Source organism: Nilaparvata lugens, chromosome 12 (assembly GCF_014356525.2).
Source record: "Nilaparvata lugens isolate BPH chromosome 12, ASM1435652v1, whole genome shotgun sequence".
In the NCBI taxonomy this organism is placed as follows: domain Eukaryota; kingdom Metazoa; phylum Arthropoda; class Insecta; order Hemiptera; family Delphacidae; genus Nilaparvata; species Nilaparvata lugens.
In genome coordinates this window covers 35,152,355-35,180,244 of record NC_052515.1, presented here as the reverse complement: position 1 = coordinate 35,180,244, position 27,890 = coordinate 35,152,355, and the positions used below count along the sequence as shown (strand labels likewise).

Here is a 27,890-nt window from a genome sequence, read left to right as displayed (position 1 = left end):
CGTTTCAACTGAATGAATAATTCTCTATTATTTTTAGGTTATCTAACATAGTCAAGTTGCATACTAGGCGACTGATGTAAATTTGTTTTTGTTTCGTGTTATTATTCAATTGTGCTTAAAAATCTTTGACATTTAGCCTATTATGGGTATTTGTTTTTTCAAGTTTTTAGTATATTAATTATTGACTATCAATTATTCACAATGATTTTAAATTTGAAGGAGGAACACAAGGCACACTTGTCTTTACTTTTCAAGCAACCGGTGAATGGTAAGTGTCTTTTCTACTATTAAAGAAGATAAATTGTTGAAACTATTCCATTACTAAACATCACTATTACGTTTGCATTTTAATAAGAATGCATTGAATAGAAAATGATGATATTTACTCGATTTCCAAGTTTTATTTTGAAGAGGTTAGGTGGGTACCTTACGGTACCTAGCCTAGGTTACCAATAATGTTTAGTACGTACTTTATAACATCTTTGATTGCACCTGCTCAGAATTATCTAAAACAGCAAAATTGATTAGTATCTATTATCAGAATTACTATCTATCACACATCGACCTCTGAACCTACCTCCTCACTATGCGAGCACCCTTCTTTTTTAGAAGACAAAATTTTCCTCCCCCTTTAGAGCTTAGAGTTAGTGATGATAAAATTGTACAAGATATCATAATATTGCCTTGACCCGTCCAATTGCGGAGTAGCCCATCGCGCGACCTAGACCGCTTGAAACACAACAAATTCTCGGTTGTATTCAAATGCGGTTACGCGAGAAACCTCAAATATTGATGTTATAAATTGATGAATATAAAATATAGTATTCTTTTTTCTATGGTTAGGTTATGATCACATCGGGCGCGAATATGTGCAAGTGCACCCGTGTTCATGCATGACCAAGCGTGCAGATGAGAAATCAAATCTAAAAAAGCAATAGAAACACTCACACTGGACGCGTACACTTGTTGCGTTTAATGTGAGCAAGTGCACGCGTTTTGTATGAGCAGCTACAGACAAGTCACACGTGTTCAATGGCTTCTTCCTGATTTTGTTACTTGACTAAAGCATGATCTGACGTGCACTTACACGTACACGAATCCAATGTGATCATACCCCATGTTTCCATGTTTTGACATTCATATAAATGTTGTTAAATTATTTCTGTTGTAGCTATGTATTCAGTATTATCATAGCGAGAAGATATCCCATGGTATAGGGGTTTTATGCTCCGAATTTTACTTTCAACTCAGGCTGAAAGTCCTGGTAGTTTTTTCGTGAAGCTATGTGACGCTGGTAGTCTCATTCTGTGCCGTTCTTACACTCTCACCACAACAGAACAATAATAATAGATATTAGTCGACAGTAATGGCTTGAGTTAACAGAAAATCGGCTTGAAATTTGTAACATAAACGACGTAAACCTTGAGATATCTTCTTATGGTATCTTTTCTCTATAGTATTATGTTCTGTATGTTGAGTTCTGTACCTTATGTTGTGTATCACATGGGCTGCACTGTATTTTTGTGTTATAAAACGAGCTTATACATTTTGTAAAACTTTTGGCAAATATAGAATTTTGAATATCAAATACCTGTTTAAGAGTTGATATTCTTAATCCAGGATTACACTCATATTCTGTCTTTTTTCAGTTCTACAAGATTTCTGCAAACTAGCCTTGGAATATCTGGTGAGGGGATCAAAACCAAAACTGTATTCCAGTGCGGCCCGTAAGTTTTAATTTCACATTTTTCCAGTCAATCTACTTATTTTTGTAATGTAATTTACAAACTGAAAATCAACGTACTACTCCCTGTAAGCAATTTAGAAATTTAATAGAAAAGAACAAGACATATAAAACTACCTACTTTCTCGAAAGACATAGCTGAAGATTTCAGTAGCCAGCAGCCATAATTTGACGAGAAATGGAATAGAAATAAAAAATATAGTGTTGAGCGAAAGATTCACTTTCCCACAATTTTGTTCAACTAGGTACGTTGGGTCTTTCACTACTCACGGAGCGGCTGGTTGGTCCAACATCCCCAATCACGTTCCAAATCGATCTGAGTAGGCGGCTGACCTTGCGGGGTCGGACAAATTAGTCTACCAGACTTCCAACAGCATTAGCCCCGCCCACAACAACCCCATCCATGGTCTGACGTTTAATTAATAGACCTCAGTTGGACTTAATGTCGGATAGTGAATGGCCCGTTTTAACAAAACTTTTTCATTAGATAGATAAATAGATTGAATAGCATCCACTGCCCACCTAAACAAGGGGATCAGGAACCTGTCAAAAAAAATCTAAATGGTCGAACAAAAAAGACACAGCCCACAGTAACAAATACAAGGCACAGGAAAAGAAAGCATTTAACAATTTATGTGGAGTAATATTGAATGTACTAATTATGATCAACATTTCACTTTTAAATGTTAGAATAAGAAAATCAACTAGAAACAAGACTATTTTGTCTCAAGATATTTTGAAAAGTTTGCTGTTATCTCGTGAAACTTTTGTTCTTATAAATGTATTTTAGACTTTCAGTAGCCTATTATTGATTGATTAATTGAATAATATTATATATTTTGTGTGAAGGATCCTCATCTTTTTCACCTCATAACAGTTCGATTTTAATTTTTTCAGAGAAACTGGAAGTGGAACCTGATGATATAGAAAATGCAGTCGAAGGCATCGTTTTCCTATTAATCGAAAGCTCAAAGAATAAGGTGAGTTAATGATTGTGGCTATCCATGTGAATATTTTTTCTATTTTAATTTTCTTTATTGCGTAAAATTAATTTGGATGATTGCTTTTTTTCTCACAGAAAGATGAGAGAACCTCTTCTACTAGTTGAACTGTACTGAAAGTAATTTGATAGTGAATGTAATAGGAATAAGAGTAAACACGACATAAGTATTTAATACCTTAAGAAAGGTTTTTAATAACTTGAACTATACAGGTTTCGAATTGGAATGAGTTTGTTTGGAGACTTAGTAACAGTAATAACAAATTCAAAACATATGTTGTTATACTACATTCTTCCCCCCCAAAGAGTTAATGAATGTAGTCATTCAAATAATTAGGAGGTATTCTATTTCTAAAACTTCTTCTTGGATATGTATTTTGGTTTTCTTGTCCAGTAGTCTGTTGTCTAGGTTGTAAGCTCTCGGCAGTAGTACTAGTTTCGTTTTCTTGGTTTTGGGTTGCTTGAGGATTATGGAAGTATTCAAGTTCAGGTTCGGAAGTTGGTAATTGAGAATTTTCATCATTTTCAGAATCTGTTTGTTCTTCGTGATCTCTGTTTTCGTACTCTCCAACTGGAGCAAGATGACGTGTTGATACTGTGGTTTCTCTTCCATCAGGTAGCTTTGCATCATGTGCATACTCAGCATTTCCATGTAGAAGTTTGACTACTTCAACAAGTAGCTCATATTTAGATGTTCGATTGAATTTTTTTAAATAGACAGGGCCGGAATTGAGAAGCCAAGAAGGAGCTGAAACACCATTGTTTCCAGATCTACGTGGGTGTAAGAACATACGCTTATGAGGAGTTTGATTTGTGGCTGTGCAAAGTAATGTTCTTGTTGAGCTAAGAGCATCTTCTAAAACTGACTCCCATTGATTTATTTCTAAATTAAGTGTTTTTAATGCTAGCTCAATCGTTTTCCATAGAGTACCATTATATCTTTCAACCTGTCCATTGTTCCTCTGTCTGAATGTATGTAACTAGGAACCCCAAACGTAGAAAACAGGGTTTTCAGTTTTGATTTAACTGTAGATGATGACATGTCTGGACATGGGAAAGCAAAAGGGAACCGTGAAAACTCATCTACTATTACCAATAAATAACGATTTCGACTTGATGAAGGCAGAGGGTCTTTGAAATCGATATTTAGCCGTTCAAATGCAGAAGTGGCTTTAATCAGAGTCCCTTTGTGTTTGAAGAATTTGGGCTTGACAGCAGCACACACTTTGCAGGAGTTTGTTATGCGTCTGATTTCATCAATTGAGTAGGTTAAGTTTTTACTCCGAACCCAGTGGTACAACCGTGTTATGCCTGGGTGGCATAGAGACTCATGTAAATCAACTAATAGATTTTCCTGATTTTGGATTGAAGAACATACTCTAGACAGAGCATCAGCAGCCATATTGTCTTTGCCAGGTCTATATACAATATCGTAATGAAAACAAGACAGTTCCAGTTTCCACCTTTCCATCTTTTCATTTTTCACTTTACCATGACGGTTGTTATCAAACATAATAGCTACCGACCTCTGATCAGTAATAAGCTTGAAATGTTTGCCAACCAAGTAGTGACGCCATTTTCGCAGTGCTTCTACAATGGCTTGTGCTTCTTTCTCAACACTTGAATGTCTTTGTTCTGCTGGTGAAAGTATCCTTGAGAAGAATGCAACTGAACGGTTTGATTGAGTCAAAGTAGCAGCAATGGTGCTCTCAGATGCATCAGTTTCCACAATGAATTGTGCTTCAGGGTCAATGCAGCTTACTACAAATCCAATTATTTCACTTTTTATAGTTTCAAACGATTGTAACCCTGCTTTAAACAAGGGAAATGCAGTACGGGCAAGAGGAATCACCTTAGTGGCATAATCTGGTATTAGTGATGCATAATGTGAAAACATACCAAGGGTCCTCCTCAGCGATGCAGTGTATCTAGGCGGAGGTAAATTTTTCACTGGTTCCAATCGGCTGGCGTCAGGCTTGATAGTTTTGTTAGATATATGATAGCCCAACAAGTTGATCGATTTCAGTGAGAATGAAGACTTCTCATTATTGATAGTTAGGTTGTATTTGTTTGCAGCGTTGATACACTTTTTCAAGTTTATATCGTGTTGCTCCTGTGTTTTGCCACAGATTGTAACATCATCAAGGTAAGTGTCTTGTAGCTGTTCAGACCGTATAACATGGTCAATTACACGTTGGAACACTAGTTATTAAAATTGTAATAGGAATGAGAGTAAACACGACAAAAGTATTTAATACCTTAAGAAAGGTTTTTAATAACTTGAACTATACAGGTTTCAAATTGGAATGAGTTTGTTTGAAGACTTAGTAACAGTAATAACATATTCAAAACATATGTTGTTATACTACAGTGAAGCAAAGTTAGTAGACAGAAGGTTGGTCACTCATCTATAGTATTTTAGTTGAAATGCAATTGGAGTGGGGGAACTGCAGCCGTGACGTAGGCTGTAGTACAGAGTAGGCAAAATATCGCATTCTTGAAAATCATAGGGTGACGTATAGTCAAATTATATAAGACAAACATTTCTGACATGGAAGCTTTCTGTTTCTGCCTTACAATAATTATCAAAACATTTAAATAATACAAGCATTTCGCCATATAAAAGCAAAAACCCCACCTCCTAACTTTCCTTTTCAAACCCTCAAGGTTTCTTCATCTTCTAGGTCGTGTTTATATTTTGTAGTTTGGCTATACATCAACTTGTGAATTTCGGGGATGAGATATTTTGATTCTCGTAGAACATGTGCTCAATACCAGCATGTGTTCAGTGCATTTATATCGGATTTATCGGGATCGGTTTATCGGTTTATTGCAATGCATTAATTTTTCAATATTTTTCATGCGTTAATCTGAAATTATAATAGTATAACGTTGTCTACTAACGCTTTTACAGCTTATTAACTTTTTCGTGTCACGTTTTTAGATCCTTGAAAAACTTTCAACTTCATTTTATTCATACAAGTTGAATGAACTTGGAATATTTAACAACATCATTAGAATTGGTGATTCATTCGCTATAAGTATGGAGAATTTTCAAGTTCTAGGTCAATCTTGAGGGCAATAAACGACGATTTATTTGAAGATACAGTGAATAAACTGTATGCTCAGTGTGGTTACTCCATCACATTTTTACTACACGTGACGTCACGCTGGCGTTCCCCCCTCCACTTCGAATCTTACACCTGTGAGTGATCAACCTTCTGTCTACTAACGTTGACAGTGAAGCACTCTTATGGAACGCTATGTGCATCATCATAAAACATTTAAATACATGCATTACATTCAACACTCTCAATATTGAAGCAAAAGTGCAAATTTTTAGTGAGAAAACATGAAGAACCGAATACATAACCTATTAATGTGTTTGATTTGAGTGTTGATAGGAAATGACATTGGGTAATACGGCCAGGCAGAACATCTAAAAGGATATAAAGAAAATAAAAAGAGATAAATCCAAAAGGATCTCTCTGCCAATAAAAGCCATAAAAATTAATAATAAATATTGAAGCTACTTTTGCCCCTGTTATTATTTGATTGGTTTATCGAACCTTGGTTTATTGCCCATAGAACTTTTTTTTACAAAATATCACGTCCTAAGGACTCCAGTTATGGAGTAGTCAGTAGAAGACAAGTCAGGTCCATAATTTTATATAATCAACACCAAGTTACATAATTCAACGATTCTATTTACAGAAGAACGATTTTGAATGCGGTCCACAATGACATGTTTCATTTATTATAGAATTTTATTATATTTTCTTTGTTGGTTATCAATCTTATTTCACTAATATTATTATTATTATTATTATTATTATATTATTATTATTATTATGCGTCAAATTCCTTGTATGGAAATCGCTAAGTATTTACTTTGGATGCTGTACTAGATCCTTATTTCTACGATTATTCCAAAAAATGTTCATTCTAGCCGATATAGCCTCTCTTCTTTATTGGGAAAAGACTACATTTCTCCTCTTAATTTCCACGGGTCGTATTTCCCACTTTGCAACACTCCTTCTTAATTGGTTTCTGTCAAATATTATGTCATCATCAATTCCTGCATCAGATAAGTCCTTCTGTACATTTTTAATCCAATTTCCCCCCGTCTTTTTGCTCTTCACAAAAAATGCTATTTTTACTATTTCATTAATATTATTACTATATTGTATTTTTATGTAACTTTAGAGTGAAAAACACACTCACATTCTTTGGTGTGGCGACGACCGTTTCGTGCTGGTGTTGCACATTCTCAAGCCAAACAGGAACTGAAGTATTTAAGGTTATGAGGGTGAGTATTTGGTCAGAGTGGTGGTGGAGAGGAGTTTTGGTGGTTAATGGAGGAGGATTTAAATGAGTTTGTCAAACAGGGTGTGGGAGGAAAAGTTGATTTGGCATTTAGAATATTGTTGGTGTACTTGTGTATTTCAAACTGTTCCAGTACATCTAATTTTTTGTTTTTGTGGGAATAGTGGAGTATTTCAAGGTTATTGTTTATGTCCTTGAATACTTCAGTTCCTGTTGGGCTTGAAAATGTGCAACACCAGCACGAAACGGTCGTCGCCACACCAAAGAATGTGAGTGTTTTTTCACTTAAAAGTCACATAAAAATACAATATAGTATTCTATTTTGAATACGGTGATATATTATTAATTTATTGATTGTGTTTTCAGTTGAATGAGCTCGACTTCCGGGACACCCTGTTGACAGTTGGCTTTAGTGAGGAACAGCAAGCTGTTCTGAGTGAACTGTACAAAAGCAAAGAGAAAGAACTGAATGAAGTGTTACCGTCCAGTTCTCTACACTTGCCACACTTCAAAAATCTCGAATGGAGATTCGAGTGTCAAGTAAGTGATTCAAACTTATTCAATTGAAAGTCCTTAAACCTTCTATTAGATTCTTGTACCTTGAGATAATTGAATTAAAAAAAAGGAATATTTTAATTGAAAGTCTTTACTTTCTAACATATTGTTGTACCCTGAGACAAATGGATTTAAAAAAAACAGTATTTTATATCTGTATGCTATGACCATAGAGAAAAGATAGCATAAGAGGATATCTTATGGTATAGGGCGTTCATGTTCCAAATTTCACTGTTACCTCAAGTCGATAGTCCTACTTTCGTGAGGTCCACGTTACAATGGCAGTGTAGGAAGATAGGAGAAAAGGGTTACCAGGTCTCAGCCTTGCCACCCAAACATCTGATACTGGTATATCTGAAGAATTTAAACTGTTCGTTATTGTTGAAAGTAGTTAATCATATTTTATTTGTCAAGAAAATATATTTTTTTAAAGATTTAATAATACATTTTCATGATTGAGATTAAATATTTTGTCAATTAGTTGAATTTCTACATTGTTGATAAACGATGTGGCAAAATCGCAATGCGTGAAAGAGATAGCGCCATCTGATTTGTTGAACGATAGGCAAGAATAGCAACACCATTCCAAATCACACACTGTCATTATAACGTGGGCCTCACTATAGGAGAACAACGTTGCTGAACCTCTGTCTTGTCAATGCCTTCTATTGACGGTAGCTGATACAGGTTTATTGGTGTAATATTAACTGTTCATTCTAGTTCAAAATAATCAATTATATTTTATTGAGTAATAAATTATATTTTTCAATGATGTCATAATGAATTTTCATAATTAAGATGAAATATTTTGTTAATTATTAATTCTACATTGTTGAAAGACGATCTGGGAACAGAGCAAAGCGAGAAAGAGATAGCGCTATCCGCTTTGTTGAATGATAGACAAGGATAGCAATACCATTGCTAATTCAACACTGCCATTATAACGTGGACTTCACTATAGTAGTTATTTTTCGTGAAGCTATGTGACGCTGATAGTCTCTCATACCGTGCCGTTCTAAAGCCGCCTAGATACTTCAATACCATACTTGAGCCGATCTAAGTCTAAGGTCTGGTCTTTCAGTATGTAGGGCTGTCTTTAGACCGATTAATAGTGAACTATTCTATATTCAACCAATTTATATTATACCAATTTAAATATTGAACTCAAATAGTAATATTCATAAGGTCTACTTTCTACTACACGGTTATTCTACTTAATGATTGTCTGGTCTAAGGCTCAACTCACACTTACGCGACTCAGGTCGAGAAGATGTTTTTCTCTTGTCGAGAGCATGTTTTTTCAAATGTTGACGTCGCGGAGACTAGAATCGACTGGTCTGAGTGTCACCATTTGGAAACACATGCTCTCGACTAGAGTCAAGTCTCTTCTCGACCTGAGTCGCGTAAGTGTGAGTTGAGCCTAAGGTCTGGTCTTGGAATGTGTAGAGCCGTCCCAGACGGTCTGCTTGTGGCCTAAAGACTTCAGACGGTCTTGGTCTTAAGTCTAGTCTTGAAGTGCGTAGGTGGCTTTACAGAAGGCCAGCTGTTCTTGCCAGCTGTTCTTGCCAGCTGGCTGGCCAGAACAGTAATAATTGACAGTAATCGACTTGAGTTAACAAAAATCGGCTTGAAATTTGGAACATAAACTACCTATACCATGGGATATCTTCTTATGCTATCTTTTCTCTATGGTTATAGCATACAGATATGAAATACTATATTTTAAATCCATTTATCTCAGGATACAGCAATCTTATATAGTTCCCAACTTTTTACTGTGAAAAGGCATGATTTGACAAGGTACCCCCGAATCAAATTCAACTACTGGCCAATTCTCAGGTTAATTTTAGGTCAAGAAGGTATTAAGAACTTATAATTGATGAACTTCTCTCTAAGCTATGTCCAAGTCAGTTTGTAGCGGTGTTTTTGTGAAGTGGAGATGAAACGAGTACAATGTACGCTATTATTCAACCAGTAAACATGAAAATTGCAACAAAATTGTTCCAAATATCAGAAAAATGGCTGTCGTTTTTGACAAATTTTGATTTAAAATTCATACACTATTTTGATGTTTCAAACAACGACAGGCAGAGTCAATTAAAGTCACTGTCACAAATTGACTGTATGTCGTTGTTTAAAACATCCGAATAGTGTGTTAATACGAGTTTATCTGAGTATTGAAGAGCGTAAATTGTATTTTGAAAAGTGAAAGTGACATAACCAACATTTTGATTTGGACAGTATAGTATGAATTGGAAATGGGACAATTTTGGGCATGAGCCTGTTGTGCCTTTCCTCAAGTTAAGTATCTGTACACAATGTGATAAATAAATAAAAACACATCGTAGTTCAGAATGGATCAAGAAAGCATCATCTTCAAAATTTACACTTGACAGAGAATTGTTGTAATTTCTCCATTTTAAGGTGAAATGAATAAGATGTTGTCAGTTCCACATTTTACTTATTTTACCTAATAACTATAGTCCATACAAAATTAGTTTGGACTTGGAGGGATATGCGGAGCAGAGAAAAGTAGGGATACAGCGATGTTGCCATGCTAAAGCGGACAGCGTTCACTGATCTTATGCTGATAGTGAATGTTTTTGTAATTTTTCTGGCTTCAAATTTATCAAGTTTTTTAATATTTTTCAATTTATTAATGCATTTTCAAGTGTAATAATAATTTGTTTCATCTTTCTGATCAACCGAGATACAAAATTTTCAGTATAATGTATATTTGGACTGTAAATTTTTGTGATCTTTATAAAAGTTTTTTCATAACCTCATTTGGACTATTTTTATCAAAATTAGGGAGAGGAACAGTTTTGGGTTTATCCTGTTGATTCTCTCCCAATAATGAATGTAATGTGAATCTCTAGTGAGAGTTCAACAGCTCATGATATGCATACGATAAAACATCGAAATAGTGGTTAATACGAGTACATCGTAGTTCAGACTGGATCAAGAAACATAATCTCTCTAAAAGCACTGAGTCTACTGAGTCCAATCGACAAATTGGCAACTGTGCTTCTTTCTATGACTCTATTCGTCACTGTAATTGGCTGATCTTCCTCCATTTCTCTGCTCCGAAAACTAATTTTGTATGGATAATGAATCCATATAGTATTGACAAGCAGGTGACCCGTGCTTCGCAAGGGTTTATTTTAAAACTTGACCGAGTGAAATCTTGAATAGCTTGAAGTAAGCCTATAACAATCCTTGGTTGACTAAGAATCTATATGCAAAATTTTAGTCCAGTAGTTTAGACGTGATGATGCGTCAAACATAATTCTCCTATCCCATATATCTATAAGCCAGTTCTTTTATTTATTACAGTATTAATAAGTTCTTGAACTTGATACTAACATAATAAAGTTACAGAACTCAAATCTTGTTTAGAAACCTTCCTTAACCTGACAAAATTGGACTGGCTATTAATTTAGATACCTATTTTCTGTCTCTCCAGTTAGACTATAGTTCTTTATTAACATAATTATGGTATGTACATTTCAACTATAATATAGTCTGGAATTTGAAAATTAATTCTGAAAAATCTAGAAGGAAAATTGAAATTTGGGATTCGAGGTGTACAAGATTGATATTTTTAGAATCTATGTGCAAAATTTGGAGATCTGAATCATTCCCGTTTTTCCAGTATGCAATCCACAAGTTGGCATGTTTTGATGCGAACAAACACAATCCTACTCTCTCTTATTATATAGGTGATCCATGATCTTGAATAGTATTTTTGAGCTGAATAGGAAACTTTTGCTACAACTTTTAAATCAAAACAACAAGAAACTACTTTCTCCTCCAATCAATCTAATCACCTAAAACCTAACTAATCAATCTAAACCAATCAATTTTGTTTTGCTCTCTTCGTCAGGTATCTTCACGATCAGTGGCCAAACAGCTGACTCCCAAGGTCACCTTAAACCTGACCTTGACTGGAGATAAGGAGCCCTCCAACATTCTTCTCCAGGCTGACCCTAAGAATCTCCAGCACATGACTGGTGTACTGGAGAAAGCTCTCAAGGAGGCTAGATCACAGAACAGTCGTCGACTCCAGAGGCGGTTGAAAATCAGCTGAAGTTTTTCTCAAACTGAAGTCTGAATTGAAATTTTGTTTTGAAAAAATGAACTGCTGTGATGAAAGTGAAGGTATTGTTGAATCAATGTTCACGGGAATTGAGTAGTGATTCTCTAACTTACTATAAGACTAGGGCCCGGTTGCACAAAATCCGGTTACATTTTAACCGTGATCAATTTCACGAGAACCAATCAAAGAAGCCGTCTTTTCAATAAAGCCTTCTCTGATTGGTTCTCGTGGAATTAATCACGGTTAAAATTCATACAGCTTTTGTGTGCAACCGGCACTAGGTGTTGCTACCAAGGTGAATGTATTTGGATTAAAGTTTACGAGAAATAATTAGTGATTCTTCAACTTATTATAAGACCAGGTGTTGCTACTAAGGTGAATGTATTGTTGGATCAATGTTTTTGAAAATGAAGTAGTGAGAACTTACTATTAAACGAGGTATCGTTTTCGAGGTAAATGTATTGTTGGATCAATGTTTTTGAAAATGAAGTAGTGAGACCTTACTATTAAACGAGGTATTGTTGGATCAATGTTTTTGAAAATGAAGTAGTGAGAACTTACTATTAAACGAGGTATTGTTTCCGAGGTAAATGTATTGTTGGATCAAAGTTTTCGAGAATGTAGTAACTTTTTAACTTAAGGTCAGCCATCCACTTCACGGTTCACCGTAGAGGTTCACCTGAACATGGAAGCCAGAATAAACCAATTTGAATTTGAGATTTGTATAATAGAGGAGTTCGATGAAAGAAGGGCCCATGTGCAAAACCATGTTTTGAGAAAAACGCTGTGAAATATGAACCTATTCACGCTCAAATGCTTGACACTGTTTTCTTAAAATCGTCGTCGCTTCGTTCAGAAAAAGCATAGAGGTATGAAAATTTCTAGACATTTGTAGAGAAATCCATTAAACACTTTGACGGAAAAAGGGCCTGAAGTTCTTAGTGCCCTTCTTCTATCAAACTCCTCTATACAGTACCCAATTTATGTGTATTTTATATATGTTTATATTTGTGGTAGTCGTTTCCATGGTGATTGTTCAGGCATAGATAGATACCGGACAATTATTGCTATCCACATTTTTTCGGTGCTCTGTAATTATTTAAATTTTGGAGGAATTATATTGGAGAAATAATAATCATGTTGATTGTAAATAAAAAGATAAATCTCAGTATCCTTTTAAATTATGTTTTGACAAAATAATTTAAAAGGGTACTGAGATTTATATTTGTATTCATATTAAAATTAGCCCTAAAGAAAAAAGACATGTTGATTGTGTATGGATTAGAATTGAATTGAATTGAATCGCTGCCTTTATTAAAAACCTAGGAGGGCGAAGTTAGGGCGCAGCCGGCCCTCTCTTACACTTAACCCTCATTAGAATGTAGTTGGGAAATAGTATTGAATTTTTGGTTTATTTCTTTGTTATATAATTTTAATTATTTATCAATTCTTAATAACTATTCATAATTAGTAATGAATATTATTCACTAATAGTTATTAATATTATTCTTGTTTATGTAAATTGATAATGGTTTAGAAAGTAGTTGAATATTGTAGTAATGTTGCTTTTTTCATCAATGCTTATTTACTCACGCTTATATACTGCAATAATAAGTACATTCAATGTTTCTGTTATACAATTTTGTACTATTATTTTCATGTAATATTAGTTTAAGTAAGTGTACTATTATTTTCATCTAATATCCATTATCAATCGTATTTTAAAGTGGTTATAAAGGGTTGATGTTGTTGAATTGTATTCAGGTTGAATGCTAGAGTGTTTTGTATGAATGTGTTCATTATATTTTTATTCACTTTATCATTTATTGTTATCTATTATTCCTCTAATCATTCATAATTTAATGTTCAATTTTGATATTGATAAACGAATTTTCAAAAGATTCTCAAGGTTTCTAGCGACGTTCTCAAGATGCAATCCCTTAGCGACCACTCTACGATTGCAGCCAATCGACGGCTGTATAAAAGTCTGTAATCTATTACTGTAAAATATTAGAATAAAATAAATATCAAGATTGAGTATTTAACGTGTGTAATCTTCATCATAACATGTAGGAGAGAGAGAGTAACTCCAAATCAACAAACTATATAATATTTTAACTAATTTATATCATGTGTTTTGCATAACATCTGGTATACTACAATTACTATATAGTCTATATCTATTGATACAGAATCTATAGCAGCCGCGCGGCTAGAATAGTTGAGTCGTCGCTAAGAAATTGCTCCTTCAGCAAAAAACGCTTTGGTAAACCAATCAGAACAATTCTAGAGCTAGTTTGATGATTCTATTGGTGGCTAGGTAGCCATGGCTTTATTAACCAATACAGTTCTTAAACTAGTTTATAAATACGGCGCTTCAAGTTATCAAATTTTACAAATCATCTAGAATACAGTACAATAAAAATTTAATACTCATCTATTACACTATCCATGACGAACTGCTATAGTGAGGTCCACGTTATAACGGCACTGGAGAAAGATAGGAGAGAAACGTTGCCGATCCTCTGTCTTGTCAATGCCTTCTATAGACGGTAGATGATACAGGCTTACTGATGTAATATTAACTGTTCATTCTCGTTTAAAATAATCAATTATATTTTATTAAGCAAGAAATTATATTTTTCAATAATTTCATAATTAAGATGAAATATTTCGTTAATTAATAAATTAATTCTACATTGTTGAAAGACGATCTGGCATCAGAGCAAAGCGAGAAAGAGATAGCGCTATCCGCTTTGTTGAATGATAGACAAGGATAGCAATACCATTGCTAATCAAACACTGCCATTATAACGTGGACCTCACTATAGTTGATAATTCATTTTTGACTATATTTTAGTCTATTTTTTTGAATAATAGTTATTAAAAACTAGTACTGTAGTGTCGTCAAAAATAGTTGAACAAAAAAAATGAATAAGAAAGAAAGATTTATAAATAGAAATACAAGTATAATTTTTAAAATTATTATTTACTCACAACATGACTTGATAATGGTATCCTATAGCTGAAACATGTTGTGAGTGAATAATTTTAAAATTGATACTTAGATTTCTATTTTTATTCACATTCAAGAGTAGGCTAGTCCGAAAAGAAAAAATCTGGTGTGGCGCACTCACACAACTTTCCTTGCCGTTATGAAAATTTATCATCTGACGCTATAGTGTACATGCACATCTCAAGTCTACTATTCAAAGATTCGAGCCAGCTGGTGACAGGACTATAACGCTGGAGACACATGAGGTCTCCTATCTCTTCATAGTGAATGATTTAACAGAATCAACAGTTACCAACAGTTTGCAATTGAAATAATAACATTTACTCTAATTTCGAGCTTATTTTTAATTTTAGGTGAAAATGTTACTAAACATTAATTGTAGAGATTTTCATGCTCAATCTTTTCCACTTGAAATTTTTTTGTTCAAATTGTATCTGAAACCTAATAATAGGGAATCTAAAATCAAACTTTGCATAGATGGGGCGGAGCTCCTGAAATTTTTACAGATATGGGACTTGTGTTAGTTGATAGAGCTTAACAATGACTATTTTAGGTATGAATTTGATCAAAATCGTTGGAGCCGTTTTCGAGAAAATCACGAAAAACCATGTTTTTGACAACATTTTCGCCATTTTAGCCGCCATCTTGAATTGCATTTGATCGAAATTTTTCGTGTCGGATCCTTATAGTAATAGGACCTTAAGTTCCAAATTTCAAGTCATTCCGTTAATTGGGAGATGAGATATCGTGTACACAGACGGACATACACTCATACACACACACACACACACACACACACACATACAGACCAATACCCAAAAACCAGTTTTTTGGACTCAGGGGATCTTGAAACGTATAGAAGTTAAGAAATTGGGGTACCTTAATTTTTTTGGAAAGCAATACTTTCCTTACCTATGGTAATAGGGCAAGGAAAGTAAAAATGGTACTGTACTTAGATTTCTATTTTTATTTACATTCAAGAGTAGGCTAGTCCGAAAAGAAAAAAAACAAGAAAGATTTATCTCATGCGGCTTGAGGCAAATGTGCAGTACATCTTCAAAGAAACCAATTTTTTCTTATTCACAAATTTTGCATAGCCTACTTGAGTTGATTAATTGAACAAATAATATTCTATTTAGATTATAGATGCTAATCCTTTTTAACCTTTATGCTACCTTATGGGAACACGCTAACTGTTTTCATCGAATGAAGCATTTGAAAAATTTCAGTCAATTCTATCATAGACAAAATATAGAATATGCTATCTTTTTTGTATGATTCTACTTGATGAGGAGTTGAATAATTAAGAAATGTCTGAGTATAAGCAAAATTGTGGACTTCAAGTAATATTAATATAATATAGATTATAGATAGTGTCTGGGGAAAAATGAACCACAAATCAGTATAATAATTGTTTACTCTTATAGACACACACACAACCAGAACTTATAACAAATCAAATTGATTTCGATTTCATTCAGTTTCTACATTACAATTAATCGAGAAGTATACATACTATACATATCACTATACAGTTTACAGTAAATTGTTAACATCACAATTTTTTCTTAAACATTTTAGTAAGTTATTAGTTGAAGTCATCATTTATAAGAAACATAACAACAAAAAGTAGTTCTCAAATTCAGCTTGGCTACAAGATAAGTCAAGTATATAAAATTCTACTGCCAAGTCACATGAATTGAAATATGGCAGATTATATGATTAAAGAATAATTGAATTGTGCTTTTAATAAATATTCTTTCATAATAATTTCAAGTTGTCTAAGTTCAGAATTTACTTACTGATAGGTTTTGTGCTGAAAGAATTTGTGCTTGAAGAAAGAAAGATAAATCGCAATAATTTTTAATGAAGAAAATTTTATTGGTAGTGAAAAACTTGAAATCAATTTAGTCCTGTAATTTGAACGATACAGCACTTATAGAATATGGAATAAGTCACTCTTATCTATCAAGGAAACATGTGAGTGTTTGAAGGCTTAAGATCGACATGTTTTTAAGCTCAAATGAGAATGGGTACAGCTCTGAAGCTAGGGCACATTATAATTATTAAATTATTTGAAAAATAAATATTCTACAGTATTCGAATCTACCATGAAGAACCAATTTTGTACTGAAGACTTTCCACTAAATAGAGACAATACAGGTGATATTAAAAGATTTTACGTTTGTTAGCCCTTTTTAAAACAATATATTATTTTAATATAGCCTATATTATTCAATTGCAAAATCGGAATTTATTGTTCCAATATCTTTACATATACTATCCATATCACAACCCCTATTATTATTTATAACTATTGCATGTGTATTATGAATGAGATCATTATCTATTTCAAAGTAATCCAATTTAACAGAAATTACATCAAATTTATTCAATTTTTTCATTTTATTTATCAGTATTTTAATTCTATATTAATTTAAAGTATACACTGTTAGAAAACTGAATTTACTGTTAGAAAACTGAATTTACTGTTAGAAAACTGAATACTGCTATATATCTATATCTATCGATATAGGTTGAAGGTTTATTCATTTCCCCACTTTCAAATTCTGATGTAAATAACTACTATTGAGTGAGTAGGGATTTTCTTCTCACAAATATATGTGGAAATAAAATTATTCACAACTAGAAATAGTAGAGAATTTTTCAACTTTTTAAAACGATACGAGTAAAATTGAATCATTCAGAAACCAAGTATGTATTTATATTCTAGTGGGATTTTGAAAGCACTTGATAAAAAAATAAGCTCCAAAGGAAGTTGTAAATTATTTTTGTTATTCTATCATTCCCAGAACTTTCCAAATGGGATATATTCGGCAATCGTCATTTGATCGTTATGATCTTAATGCACCGTGTTACATTATTTTTGATTCATTAAATAAAACGCTTAAAAATATTGGATTTGTATTTAGTTATTATCCTTGAGAATGAGGTGAAATTCTAATAAACAATATTCCTCACAAAATTTCTGAGTTCTGTGCGAATAAATCCATGATTAATCCAGTAACCAACTTATTTATCATATAATGCAATATTAAAATACATAGAGAAGATGAGAGAGAATGCAAAATTTACTCTCTCATGTTTAGTGTAATTTGATTTACTAACTCTAAGAATGTATTCCGTGTTCTCTTGTCAGTATATCCATTTGTGTTTACGAATTTTCAACTTCAATTAAATACAATTAAGAGATCATCATCCACGCTTTTCCATTGCACTCGGTACTTAGCTCAAAATAAATATTAAACTGCCATAATATTCCAGGTCGTACAATGAATAACACCTTATTTTTTGCAAAATTAAACTGCACCTACACAGCTCAAAATAAATATTCAGTTATCATTATTCCAGCATGTACAATAAATAAGATACCTAATAAAATAAAAAATAACTCATTATTTTAAAAATTCGACTGAGTCATTGTCAATATTGTAGAACCGTTCCATAATTAAATAAATAAATTAAATTTTTCATTATTTTGAATTAATACACATTATATATAAGCAAGATCAAAATGGTACACTTTCTATTCTTGCATAAATTTACAACCCCTGTCAACAAAACAAATGTTAAGAATTACGATGGAGAAAAATTCACTAAACAATTTGAAAAATGTATATCATAGGCTACTGTTCAATAATATTATTATTTTCATTATAAGAAGTTTCTGCTTGGAATCTCTTCATTATAATTTTTGCCGGTACTTGAAAATAAATTATCAGATTCAGGTAATGATTGGATCAAAATTCACAATTTTCACTAATTATTTTTGCTAATAAAATCAAGCCGAACACAATTTTATTTTGTGCAGTAATTGTTTGTTGGTTTTCGCACTAATTTATCATAATTTTGTCTAATAATTGTCATGATTTTAGCTCGGAATAACCATTTTTGTCGAAAATTGTGACTGTTTTAGGTCCACCAATGTCACTGTAGCCTCGGCCAATACTGGCTTCCCATATTCATGTCCGGACTTTGTCCGGGAACTGCTATTGGAACAGATACGCCCGGTGATATCAGACCTGTGGAAAGTAACAGATATCACAGTTATTGATATTGAAATCCCAAGGTAATACGTTTTCTAGTAATGAGAAAAATCTGTAGTCAACTCATAGTAAAAAATAGATGTATGTTTAAATCATCAACATATAATAGTATTCAACACATAGTGATGATCAACACATAATGGTTATCAACACATATGGCTGGTATCAACAAATACTATAATACTATTGTACTTTGTTCAAGTATCAAGGTAGATATGCCAAGGTCAAGGCAGATACTTTGGTACCGGTAGTATGAAACCAGACGACCTACATCTCTACTCTACCTGAATGCTGCCAATAGATTTTTTTGCTGAGTGTGATGCCCACATGAGCTCTAGGCTTGTGCGTGGGTAATGAGGCGGTTGAGATGAATGAAACTACAGTTTTAGGTGTGTTGAATGCTACTAGTGATTTCAATGCTACAATAATGGTGGGGCAAAAGTTCAATTATACAAAGGTAAAAGATGAATGAATGTTTGAGATCAGGGGTTCACAATCTTTTTTGCTCCACGCCCCCCTTAGAAACCTGAATTCTAAGCAGTCATATTGGGTCTCACGACTGTTATACCGAATATCAGCTGTGACCGACATTGCACCGTGTCCATTAGAATTTGAATATTGAATGCCAGAAAATGAGAAAAACTGTAAATGGAAGATAGGAAAACAGTTTTTTATAATTCGACTGAGTCATTGTCAATATATTGTAGAACTGTTCCATAATAGAATAAAAACGCACATATGTTGTCAAATTCTACACAGTTGACAGTCAACTTGAAAATGTGACCGGTGTGGTCACGAAACCATGGTCGTGTACCGAATAAAACTATGTAGGTTTTTTAATTTTACAAAACTTGGATGCAAATTGAATTTTTAAATTCAGCAATATCAGTCTAGAAACAATGTAGTGAAGTTGGCCAACCTGTAGAGCTAGGTGTGGGTGCCGTGTACTGTGCATGCGCGTGCGTCGACGGTTGGTAGCCCTGCTGGGAGGAGAGATGTGTTGGTGGCGAGTGCGCGCTCCTGTGCGTAGTGAAGCCGGCCAGTGGGTCGTAGCGGGGTGCCATACAGGAGTAGGGGGGCGGAGGGGGCTGTTGGAGACAGGACGAGGGGGTGGGTGTGCCCCCCTGTGGGCTGCCTCCTGCCCCCGGGTGGTGGTTCGACGTCATCGAACCGAAGTTGGACATTGCACTCATTGAACTGCAACAAAGAATAAGAAATTGAAATCATTCAAATCAATCCAATTTTAATTAATTTTACTACCAGAAACTAAACATGTTACAATCATTCAATACATAAAACAATTTGATACACTCCCCTTAGAATCACTCCTACTCTATATAATGGCAGTGGAGAGAGAGGGGAACAACGCTGCCGAACCTCTGTCTTGTCGACTTCTATAAATGGTAGCTGATACAGGTTTATTGATGTACCTAATATTATCTTTTCATTCTTGTTTAAAAGAATCAATTATATTTTATTGAACGAGAAATTATAATTATTTTTCAATAATTGCATAATTTATATGGAATATTTTGTTTATTAATGATTGATTCTACATTGTTGAAAGACGATCTGGCAACAGAGCAAAGCGAGAAAGAGATAGCGCTATCCGCTTTGTTGAATGATTGACAAGGATAGCAATACCATTTTGCTAATCGAACACTGCCATTATAACGTGGACCTCACTATAATATGGAACAAGTTTATGTTTGGAGGAGAAATTTACAATCAAATTTCGAATTTGAATCTGTGCTCTGTGGACTGTAAAAGGTCAGCCTTCATCAATTTTTCGAAGTCCCTTGACCAGACAAATGTAATTGCTACTAGATTTAGATCATAATATTACAAAAATGTAATCCTCAATAATCATTATAATTTGATGTTGCTTTCCATGACGAAACACTATATAATAACTTTGTTATAGTTCAGACACTGGAAGTGTTACTTGTAAATATTTGTAGAACTACTCCAAGAAAAGTAAGTGTTTTTTCAAATATTTACAAGTTACACAGTGTCTGAACTATAAAAAAGTAATTTTAATTTTATTAAGAATGGCTCAGTTGTATATTGAGTGAATGATGAATACTATTAAATACTCTTATTTAATTTCTACAGTTCTGGATGGAGCTGAATCAAAGACTACTTTGCTGATTGCTGTTCTAAAACATTATTTGTCAGCATGGAAATGGAATTATAATAAAGTAATTATAATTTATTAAAAATGGCTCAGTTGTATATTGAGTGAATGATGAATACTAATCAATACTTTCATTTAATTTCTACAGTTCTGGATGAAGCTGAATCAAAGACTACTTTGCTGATTGCTGTTCTAAAACATTATTTGTCAGCATGGAAATAGAATTGTATTACGTCCATGAACTCTGAAATGTGCAGTATCTTGAGTGAGTATTTTGAAACCTCTGCATTCAATCCGTAGAAATTATTAGAAACTGTATTCTCGGTAACGTTCATCGATGAATGTTTCAACTTTCTTTCTACTCATCTTACTTCAGTATTTTGTCTTAAAATTGCGATGAGTCAGCGTATTACAATCACAATGGACTGGAGAGTCGCAACTTATCAAGTAGTCTGCTATGGCTGCATCGGTAGTGGGTTCGATTCCCATTCCCGTTGGCATTTGTACCATCTCTCACTGCTTAACCCTACCACAAGTCATCATTCAAATTCATTTTTTCAAATTCAAATCTATTCAAAAACACACTCAAAATAAGAACAGAAATCACAATATTAACAATGTAAAAAAATATCATGTACAAAGAAGCAGGCTTCGTGGAGGAGTGTGCTTAACCTTCCGGCAGTCACGCTGTTGTAAAAAGTACAACAGTGTCATTTTTTTGCTGCACAAAACTAACTAATGAATCGTGTGGTGTCATTCAATCATTTATTTCCTTCCAAAACATACATGAAAATGTACATGAAAAAGTCAAAAACTGAAAACTAACTTAAAGCTAAAGAGAAATAGTGATCAGTGAATGAGTCACCTATGCATTCCAAAACTTTTCCCCCATCACTCCACTGAGTTGTGAGTTGCAGTATCAACCGAGCAATGGTTCAGTCAACAAGGTTGGTTAATCATGTAACCATGTTAATCATGTAATCATGTAATCATGTAATCATGTTAATCATGTTGGTTAACCATTTAGTCGCGACAGAGCAGAAGTCGCACTGTGTATAAGATAGGGAAATACTTTATACGGGGACTGTAAACAAACCAGGAACACAGAATTGATGGCTTTGCTTGGTGTACCTTATTGGGCTAGGAAATGGTAATCATCCAAATGTTCATAGGTAAAATAATCCAAGAAGACGGAAAAAGTAATTATACAATGAATTATTGTTTTGACAGTGAACAGAGTACATAACACTTGGATAATCGGATGTTGTACAAAATACAACACGCGACTGCTCGTGTGATTGAGTAGGGCGCGACTGCCGGAAGGTTAAATAGGGGAGGATTTTTAGGTTTTACAAGGTTGGTTAATCATGTTATGTAATAGGGAATTCTTCCATCTTTGAAAGAGTATAAAAGGAATCAGGAAACGTAAATGATGATATGTAGATAAGCCAGGATGGTGTATTTTCTGGCTGAAATGAAACCATATTGAATCTTGGGATGAAGGTATAAACAGGGAAAACTTCGTTAATAATAGAGATAGTAATAATAGGGAAAAGTAATAATAGAGTATAATAGAGGAAAACATAGAACCAGGAGATATTATTAGAGAAAAATAGGACAGTAGCTCACTAGGCCTGAAGATTGAGAAGGAATCACTTGATCATTGATAATTTTATTTACACAATTTTTATAAAAAATGAGAGAATCTGTGAGAATTGAAAAAAATAAATGTCATAAATTACCTGTAAGAGTCGGTGTTGGGAAGGGCAGCCGCATACATGGAGTTTGGGGCGAAGGAGTGCGGCAGCCGACCAGGGGAGGGGGGTGCATCGGGGGGTGCGGAGGGTTGGTCGCCACTTCGCCGCTGATTGCGCAATTTCTCCTCGCGCCTCCATTTCGCGCGCCGGTTAGAGAACCACACCTGAAACAAGTAGAGACAGCACGATTCAGAGCAAGTTCAACCAGAACTTTTTATCATTTCCACCCTGTTTCAATTGAACAAATTTATACCTAAAAATCGTAATTACAATTCTCTCAATTGCAGGTTGAAATCTTTAAAACAATTTGAATGAAATTACCCAGAATTCTTAGCCTGTTGGCAATGTATAGGATATATTCATCAATGTTATTATAACTTTGTTGTAGCTCAGACACTGTTACTTGGAAATATTAAAAAAAACACTTACTTGTCTTGGAGTATTGAGGAATGCATTTCACTCCTGAGGAGGAGCTTCATCAGCCTGACACCAGGGGCGCTTGTTTATGGGTTGGACTGTGTGGCCAAAATTTGTGAAAATATTGCATTTGATTTAAAGTTTATTTGGTCGTTGATTGAATTGGATTTGTCATTTTTGAGGTGTTTAAAATTTCGTATTGTTCAAGTGTATTGAATCTCTGGCTTTTTTGAAGAATGTGTAGTATTTCAATATCTGTTTGTATGTTTTTGTGAGTGTGTCCTGTGGCTATTGAATGTTCTGCATATGTGGATTCGTTATTATTATCCCACTGAGACAATACAGAGGCCGGTCACATAGATGGTGAGAGTAATATTGAAAGAAATTTGAGCTCAAATGATTTTCGTTTTCATTTTTTATTATTGAAATATTATTATTAAATAATTTGAAGTACTAGGGAAATGAGTTCACTCTACTCTTAACCATTTCATAATATATGATGATGAACGGAGGTGTATGTATTTTACTAAATATCTGATTCAATCTGACATTTCGTTGGGGTGGGCTACCCAAATATTCATTCAACTTTGAAAGTTATAGTACTGTAGTATTATTTACAATAAATAAATGCTGCTAACTTCAGAAAACCGTATGTATTAAATCGGTATTTTGTAGGTCCACGTTGTGTATAAATCGTATGTATTTTCATAAAATCGTATTTAAAATCATGGTATTTGACTTTGATAAGGTTATCTCTATGTTTTTGATTAAATTTAGAGTCTTAGTTGAGACTTTAGTAGTCATCTTCGATCGACTTCACCATAGAAAAAAGATGGAGAGGCTCTTTATGATTTGTCAATGATTTTACCTGTATCCGTGCTTCTGGGAGGCCTATCTTAGCAGCTAGTCGTTCTCTGGCAAACACATCTGGGTAGTGAGTCCTTTCGAATTCTGCAAAAAAAGATTTTATTTCTATTTTTATCGATTAATTAAAATAAAGGCTACACATAGAAGAGAAGGCTGACAGGTAACCGATATTTCATGAGGTGTATGATGAATTTGAATAATGATTAACTTCAATAGTAGATAGTATACAAGTAGTTATTAGATTAAAAAAATGTATTTCCTATTTTTAGAACTCGTGGCTGGAGCTCAAGGCTTCTTTTTCCAGTCACGCCAAAAACTATTGTATTTTAATTATTATTTTTATTTGTAAAAGTATTTCTTGTATTTGGCAATAAATTCATTATTCATTATTCAGTTTGATAGAAACGTTGTATCATAGAGAAACAATAGCGTAAGTGAATTTCCCATGGTATAGGGCGTTTATGTTGCAACTTTTACTGTTATCTCAAGCCGATTACTGTCGATTATTGTAGATTTTTACTGTTTTGTTGGGGTGAGAGTGTATGAACGTCACAGTATGAGAGACTACGAGCGTCACACAGCTTCACGGGAAAAAACTACGTGGACTATCGGCTTGAGATAACAGAAAAAGTTGCGACATAAAAGTCCTATACCATGGGATATCTACTTATGCTATTGTTTCTCTATGGTTGTATCAAACAATCAGGGGATGATGAATATAATGTGCACAATGGAAGATGAATCTCAAATCCTTCCAAATCGTTCAATCAATAGAATATAATATAGAATATGATATTATTTTCTTGACATTGGATTAATTAATGATGGAGAATATAGGCTAAGATTCGAAAAATCAACAAAAGTTTAACTAGGAACATTGATCATGCAATAAATTGTTCTATCGATCTTGCGTATCGTTTCGGATGCAACACGTTGCTTTTGAGAAGATACAAAAGAGCATCTTTCGCTTTTGGAAAGATACATTTTCAAAAATGTACGATGCTTTTGAACGGGTAGTATTGTAGTGTAGTGGCCCTCCGCCGATAGACAAAGCTACAGAACCCGGACTGTACTTTGATTTTTGATTTTTTTTTATGATTTATTATTAGATTTGAACTACTTTAGGATTGGAACTGTTTGGCTTAAGTGGTAGGGCGTTTCTAAGCAGTTTAAATCAATATATAGAGGGTATTAATGCGTTATAACGAAGAATTCTGGTTGGTAGGCTTAGCTACATTTTTCGAGACTTTCGATTTGCTCGTTGGTGAACGAGTTGCGGTTAGAATGGATAAATGTGAGAAACATAGTGATGATTATTTGTGAAATAACGGTCATACTATTGAATGAATAAATGAATGTGAGTGAATGAATGTGAATGAATGAATGTGAATGAATGAATGTGAATGAATGAATGTGAATGAATGGATGTGAGTGGATGAATATGAATAAATGAATGTGAGTGAATGAATGAATGTGAATGAAGTACCTTTTTCGAGACTGTCGATCTGCTCGTTGGTGAATGAGGTGCGGTTGCGTTGCAGCTTGCGTTTGAGCCGCAGTCGTGCCTGGTCGTCGTCACAGTTGGACCCGGGATTCGAGTTGTCGCCGTCACCACCTGACGTGCAAGTCTCGTCTGACGCCACTCCGTCAACCTCGCAACCTGAACAAATCAACCAAATTATAGAGGAAGCTTACGGGAAAGTTTAGAAAATTTATTTCATTCCAATATAGAACAAGTTTACAAGTGAACATAGAGACTAGATAGATACTACAATAGAGAAAAGATAGCATAAGGATATATCCTATTGTATAGGTCGTTTGCTCAAGATTTTGAGTAGATTTTTTGTTAACTCAAGCCGATTACTATCGACTACTGTCTATTATTACAGTTTTTTGGAGTAGGAGTGTAAGAACGGCACAGAATAAGAGACTTAGAGCCGTTTGCACAGTGACAGTTCAAACTCAATTTCATTTCAAACTGGATTAAATCCGTATCAAGTCTCGTTTTTTGTATTTTTATTCATTTTGAGTTTAAGCCACCAGCTGATCAAATTCAGTTTAATCTTTGACTGTGCAAACGTCCCTAAGACTACCAGCGTCACATAGCTTCACGAAAAAGAACTACTCGGACTATTGGCTTGAGTTTACAATGAGATTTGGAGCATAAACGCCCTTACAACATAAACCCAGAATATACTAATGGTAAATGACGAATACGATCAAAGCAAGAGCTGCGTGATCTGTACCAGAAATGTGAAACTGTTGACGAGATGAAAGTGAGGCGTTTGAGTTGGATAAGAAGATGAGTGGAGTCGTTAAAAAAGGTGTTCAGAAACAACCCAGGAGGGAGAAGTCGGCGAAAGCGTTGGCTGGAGGATGTGGAGGACGATATTGGGAAGCTGGGTGTCAGAGGATGAAGACGTAAGGCTGCCGATAGAGCTGAATGGAGAGACTTTTTGAAGGAAGCCAAGGATTTGAATGAGTTGTAGCTCGTTCAGCCAAGGCGTAAGAGGGTTTGTTCGATAATATACAAGTGGAATTTATTCATTTATTAGGTTAGCACAAACAATACAATGATCGGAAAAGAAAAACAGGCTATTGCCCAAAACTCTTTCAATTTCCTAATTTACTCTTCAATGTTTGATTCCATTACAAACTGCTTGTTAAATAATCACTTTGAACAATTAATTACGACATAGCAGTCAGGTATTTATATAAATAAAAGCTATTAGCTTCTACTTACATTAGTGTAGCGCTTTCGGACACTAGGCCCTTCATCAACACTGTGTTGATGAAGTGATGAGTGTTGATGAAGGGCCTAGTGTCCGAAAGCGCTACACTAATGTAAGTAGAAGCTAATAGCTTTTATTTATATAAATACCTGATTGCTATGTCGTAATTAATTGTTCAAAGTGATTCCTAATTTAGTTCCAAATTATCCAAATATTATCATATTCAAGTTTCAAGTTTTATTATTTACATCAGCAATACAACAAAATAAAAAACATCTCATCAGATACCTATAACTAACAATTTAAAGATACTAAGCACTTCTGAAAGGTTAATTTGGCACTATATCATAATGTATCAATAATACAGTAGAAATTAACTTTAAACTTATAAGTAGGTACACAACTCATATCAACATTTTGGAATAATGTAACTGATGGTGGAAATGAACCTTAACATTTTATGTGAGAACCGTTGCAAACAAAAATACTATTCACAAAAGAGCTTCCGCAAAGCCCTAGGTTATGTACCTAACCTAGGTTATGTAACCTACACCTAGGTTATGTCCATTTAAATTTTCTACACCAAATCACAATCTGAGAAAATAGATTAGATAAAACAAACAATTTTAAATTTGGATAGATTGATAGTAGAACTTTCGTAAAAACATGAATTGTCTAATGTTATAGATCTTTTCTAAGTACTCTTACAATCTCCTGGATTGTAATTACTGCTCATACAGAGTATTGCTGAAAAATAAGGTGCCTCAATACCCTAGAGTAGAATGTGTGTTAGTTTGTTCAGGCCTACTCTCTGTAGAATCGAAAGTGCGCCCTTACTTCAGAAGCCAGAATTGAAGGGATTCAAAACACACAAATTGACGCAATTTTTGGAGTCATTATGTTGTTGATTGATTGAAGACCACGACAATCTTTAAAATCTCTTATGAGATTGTGTGTTGTTTCTCCTTGATATACTGTTTATTTATGGTTATCCACGTTCCCAATATCAATGTTATTATGGTGTCACTTCTGATCCCCTATAGATTTTTTCGAGTTATGTGTTGTATATGCTTTGACAATTCCTATACTCTGATAAGAGTCTCTGAGGAGCTTTTAAGAACAAACGAAGAGATAATGAACTGCCTCAAGTGAATACTCAGTTATCGTATCTCT

General features: G+C 34.1%; 2 protein-coding genes across 4 annotated transcripts in view; one reads left to right on the top strand and one right to left on the bottom strand.

Annotated features, from left to right (window-relative positions):
• Positions 1-20: 20 nt before the first annotated feature.
• On the top strand, positions 21-13,543 carry LOC111047593 (COMM domain-containing protein 2-like). 2 transcript variants are annotated; one of them, XR_005572692.1, is made up of 6 exons: positions 21-268; positions 1,650-1,727; positions 2,642-2,724; positions 7,437-7,610; positions 11,512-12,239; positions 12,297-13,543. XR_005572692.1 is itself a non-coding variant. In XM_039439404.1 (6 exons), exons 2-6 carry the CDS (start codon positions 202-204, stop codon positions 11,713-11,715), a joined length of 606 nt encoding a protein of 201 aa, XP_039295338.1. In that variant the 5' UTR covers positions 21-124; positions 165-201; the 3' UTR covers positions 11,716-13,543. The 2 variants fall into 2 exon arrangements, 1 of the variants encoding a protein (XP_039295338.1); XM_039439404.1 differs by having other exon boundaries at positions 21-124; positions 165-268; positions 11,512-13,543.
• A 2,596-nt stretch (positions 13,544-16,139) lies between these two features.
• LOC111047594 (paired box protein Pax-6-like) overlaps positions 16,140-27,890 on the bottom strand; it is a 121,110-nt gene continuing 109,359 nt past the window's right edge. For both annotated transcript variants that reach the window (XM_039439400.1, XM_039439401.1), the window contains 5 exons: positions 25,472-25,645; positions 23,987-24,069; positions 22,687-22,865; positions 19,727-20,004; positions 16,140-18,783 (listed from right to left, as the gene is read on the bottom strand). In XM_039439400.1, coding sequence (XP_039295334.1) covers positions 18,689-18,783; positions 19,727-20,004; positions 22,687-22,865; positions 23,987-24,069; positions 25,472-25,645 — 809 coding nt within the window. In that variant the 3' untranslated portion in view covers positions 16,140-18,688. The remainder of the gene's footprint in view (positions 18,784-19,726; positions 20,005-22,686; positions 22,866-23,986; positions 24,070-25,471; positions 25,646-27,890) is intronic.

Excerpts from the sequence above, each read along its gene's own strand:
- LOC111047593 (XM_039439404.1), top strand. The coding sequence starts at position 202 with ATGATTTTAAATTTGAAGGAGGAACACAAGGCACACTTGTCTTTACTT. Across the intron at positions 2,725-7,436 it reads TCGAAAGCTCAAAGAATAAG|TTGAATGAGCTCGACTTCCG; the intron begins GTGAGTTAATGA and ends TTGTGTTTTCAG. Across the intron at positions 7,611-11,511 it reads AATGGAGATTCGAGTGTCAA|GTATCTTCACGATCAGTGGC; the intron begins GTAAGTGATTCA and ends TCTCTTCGTCAG.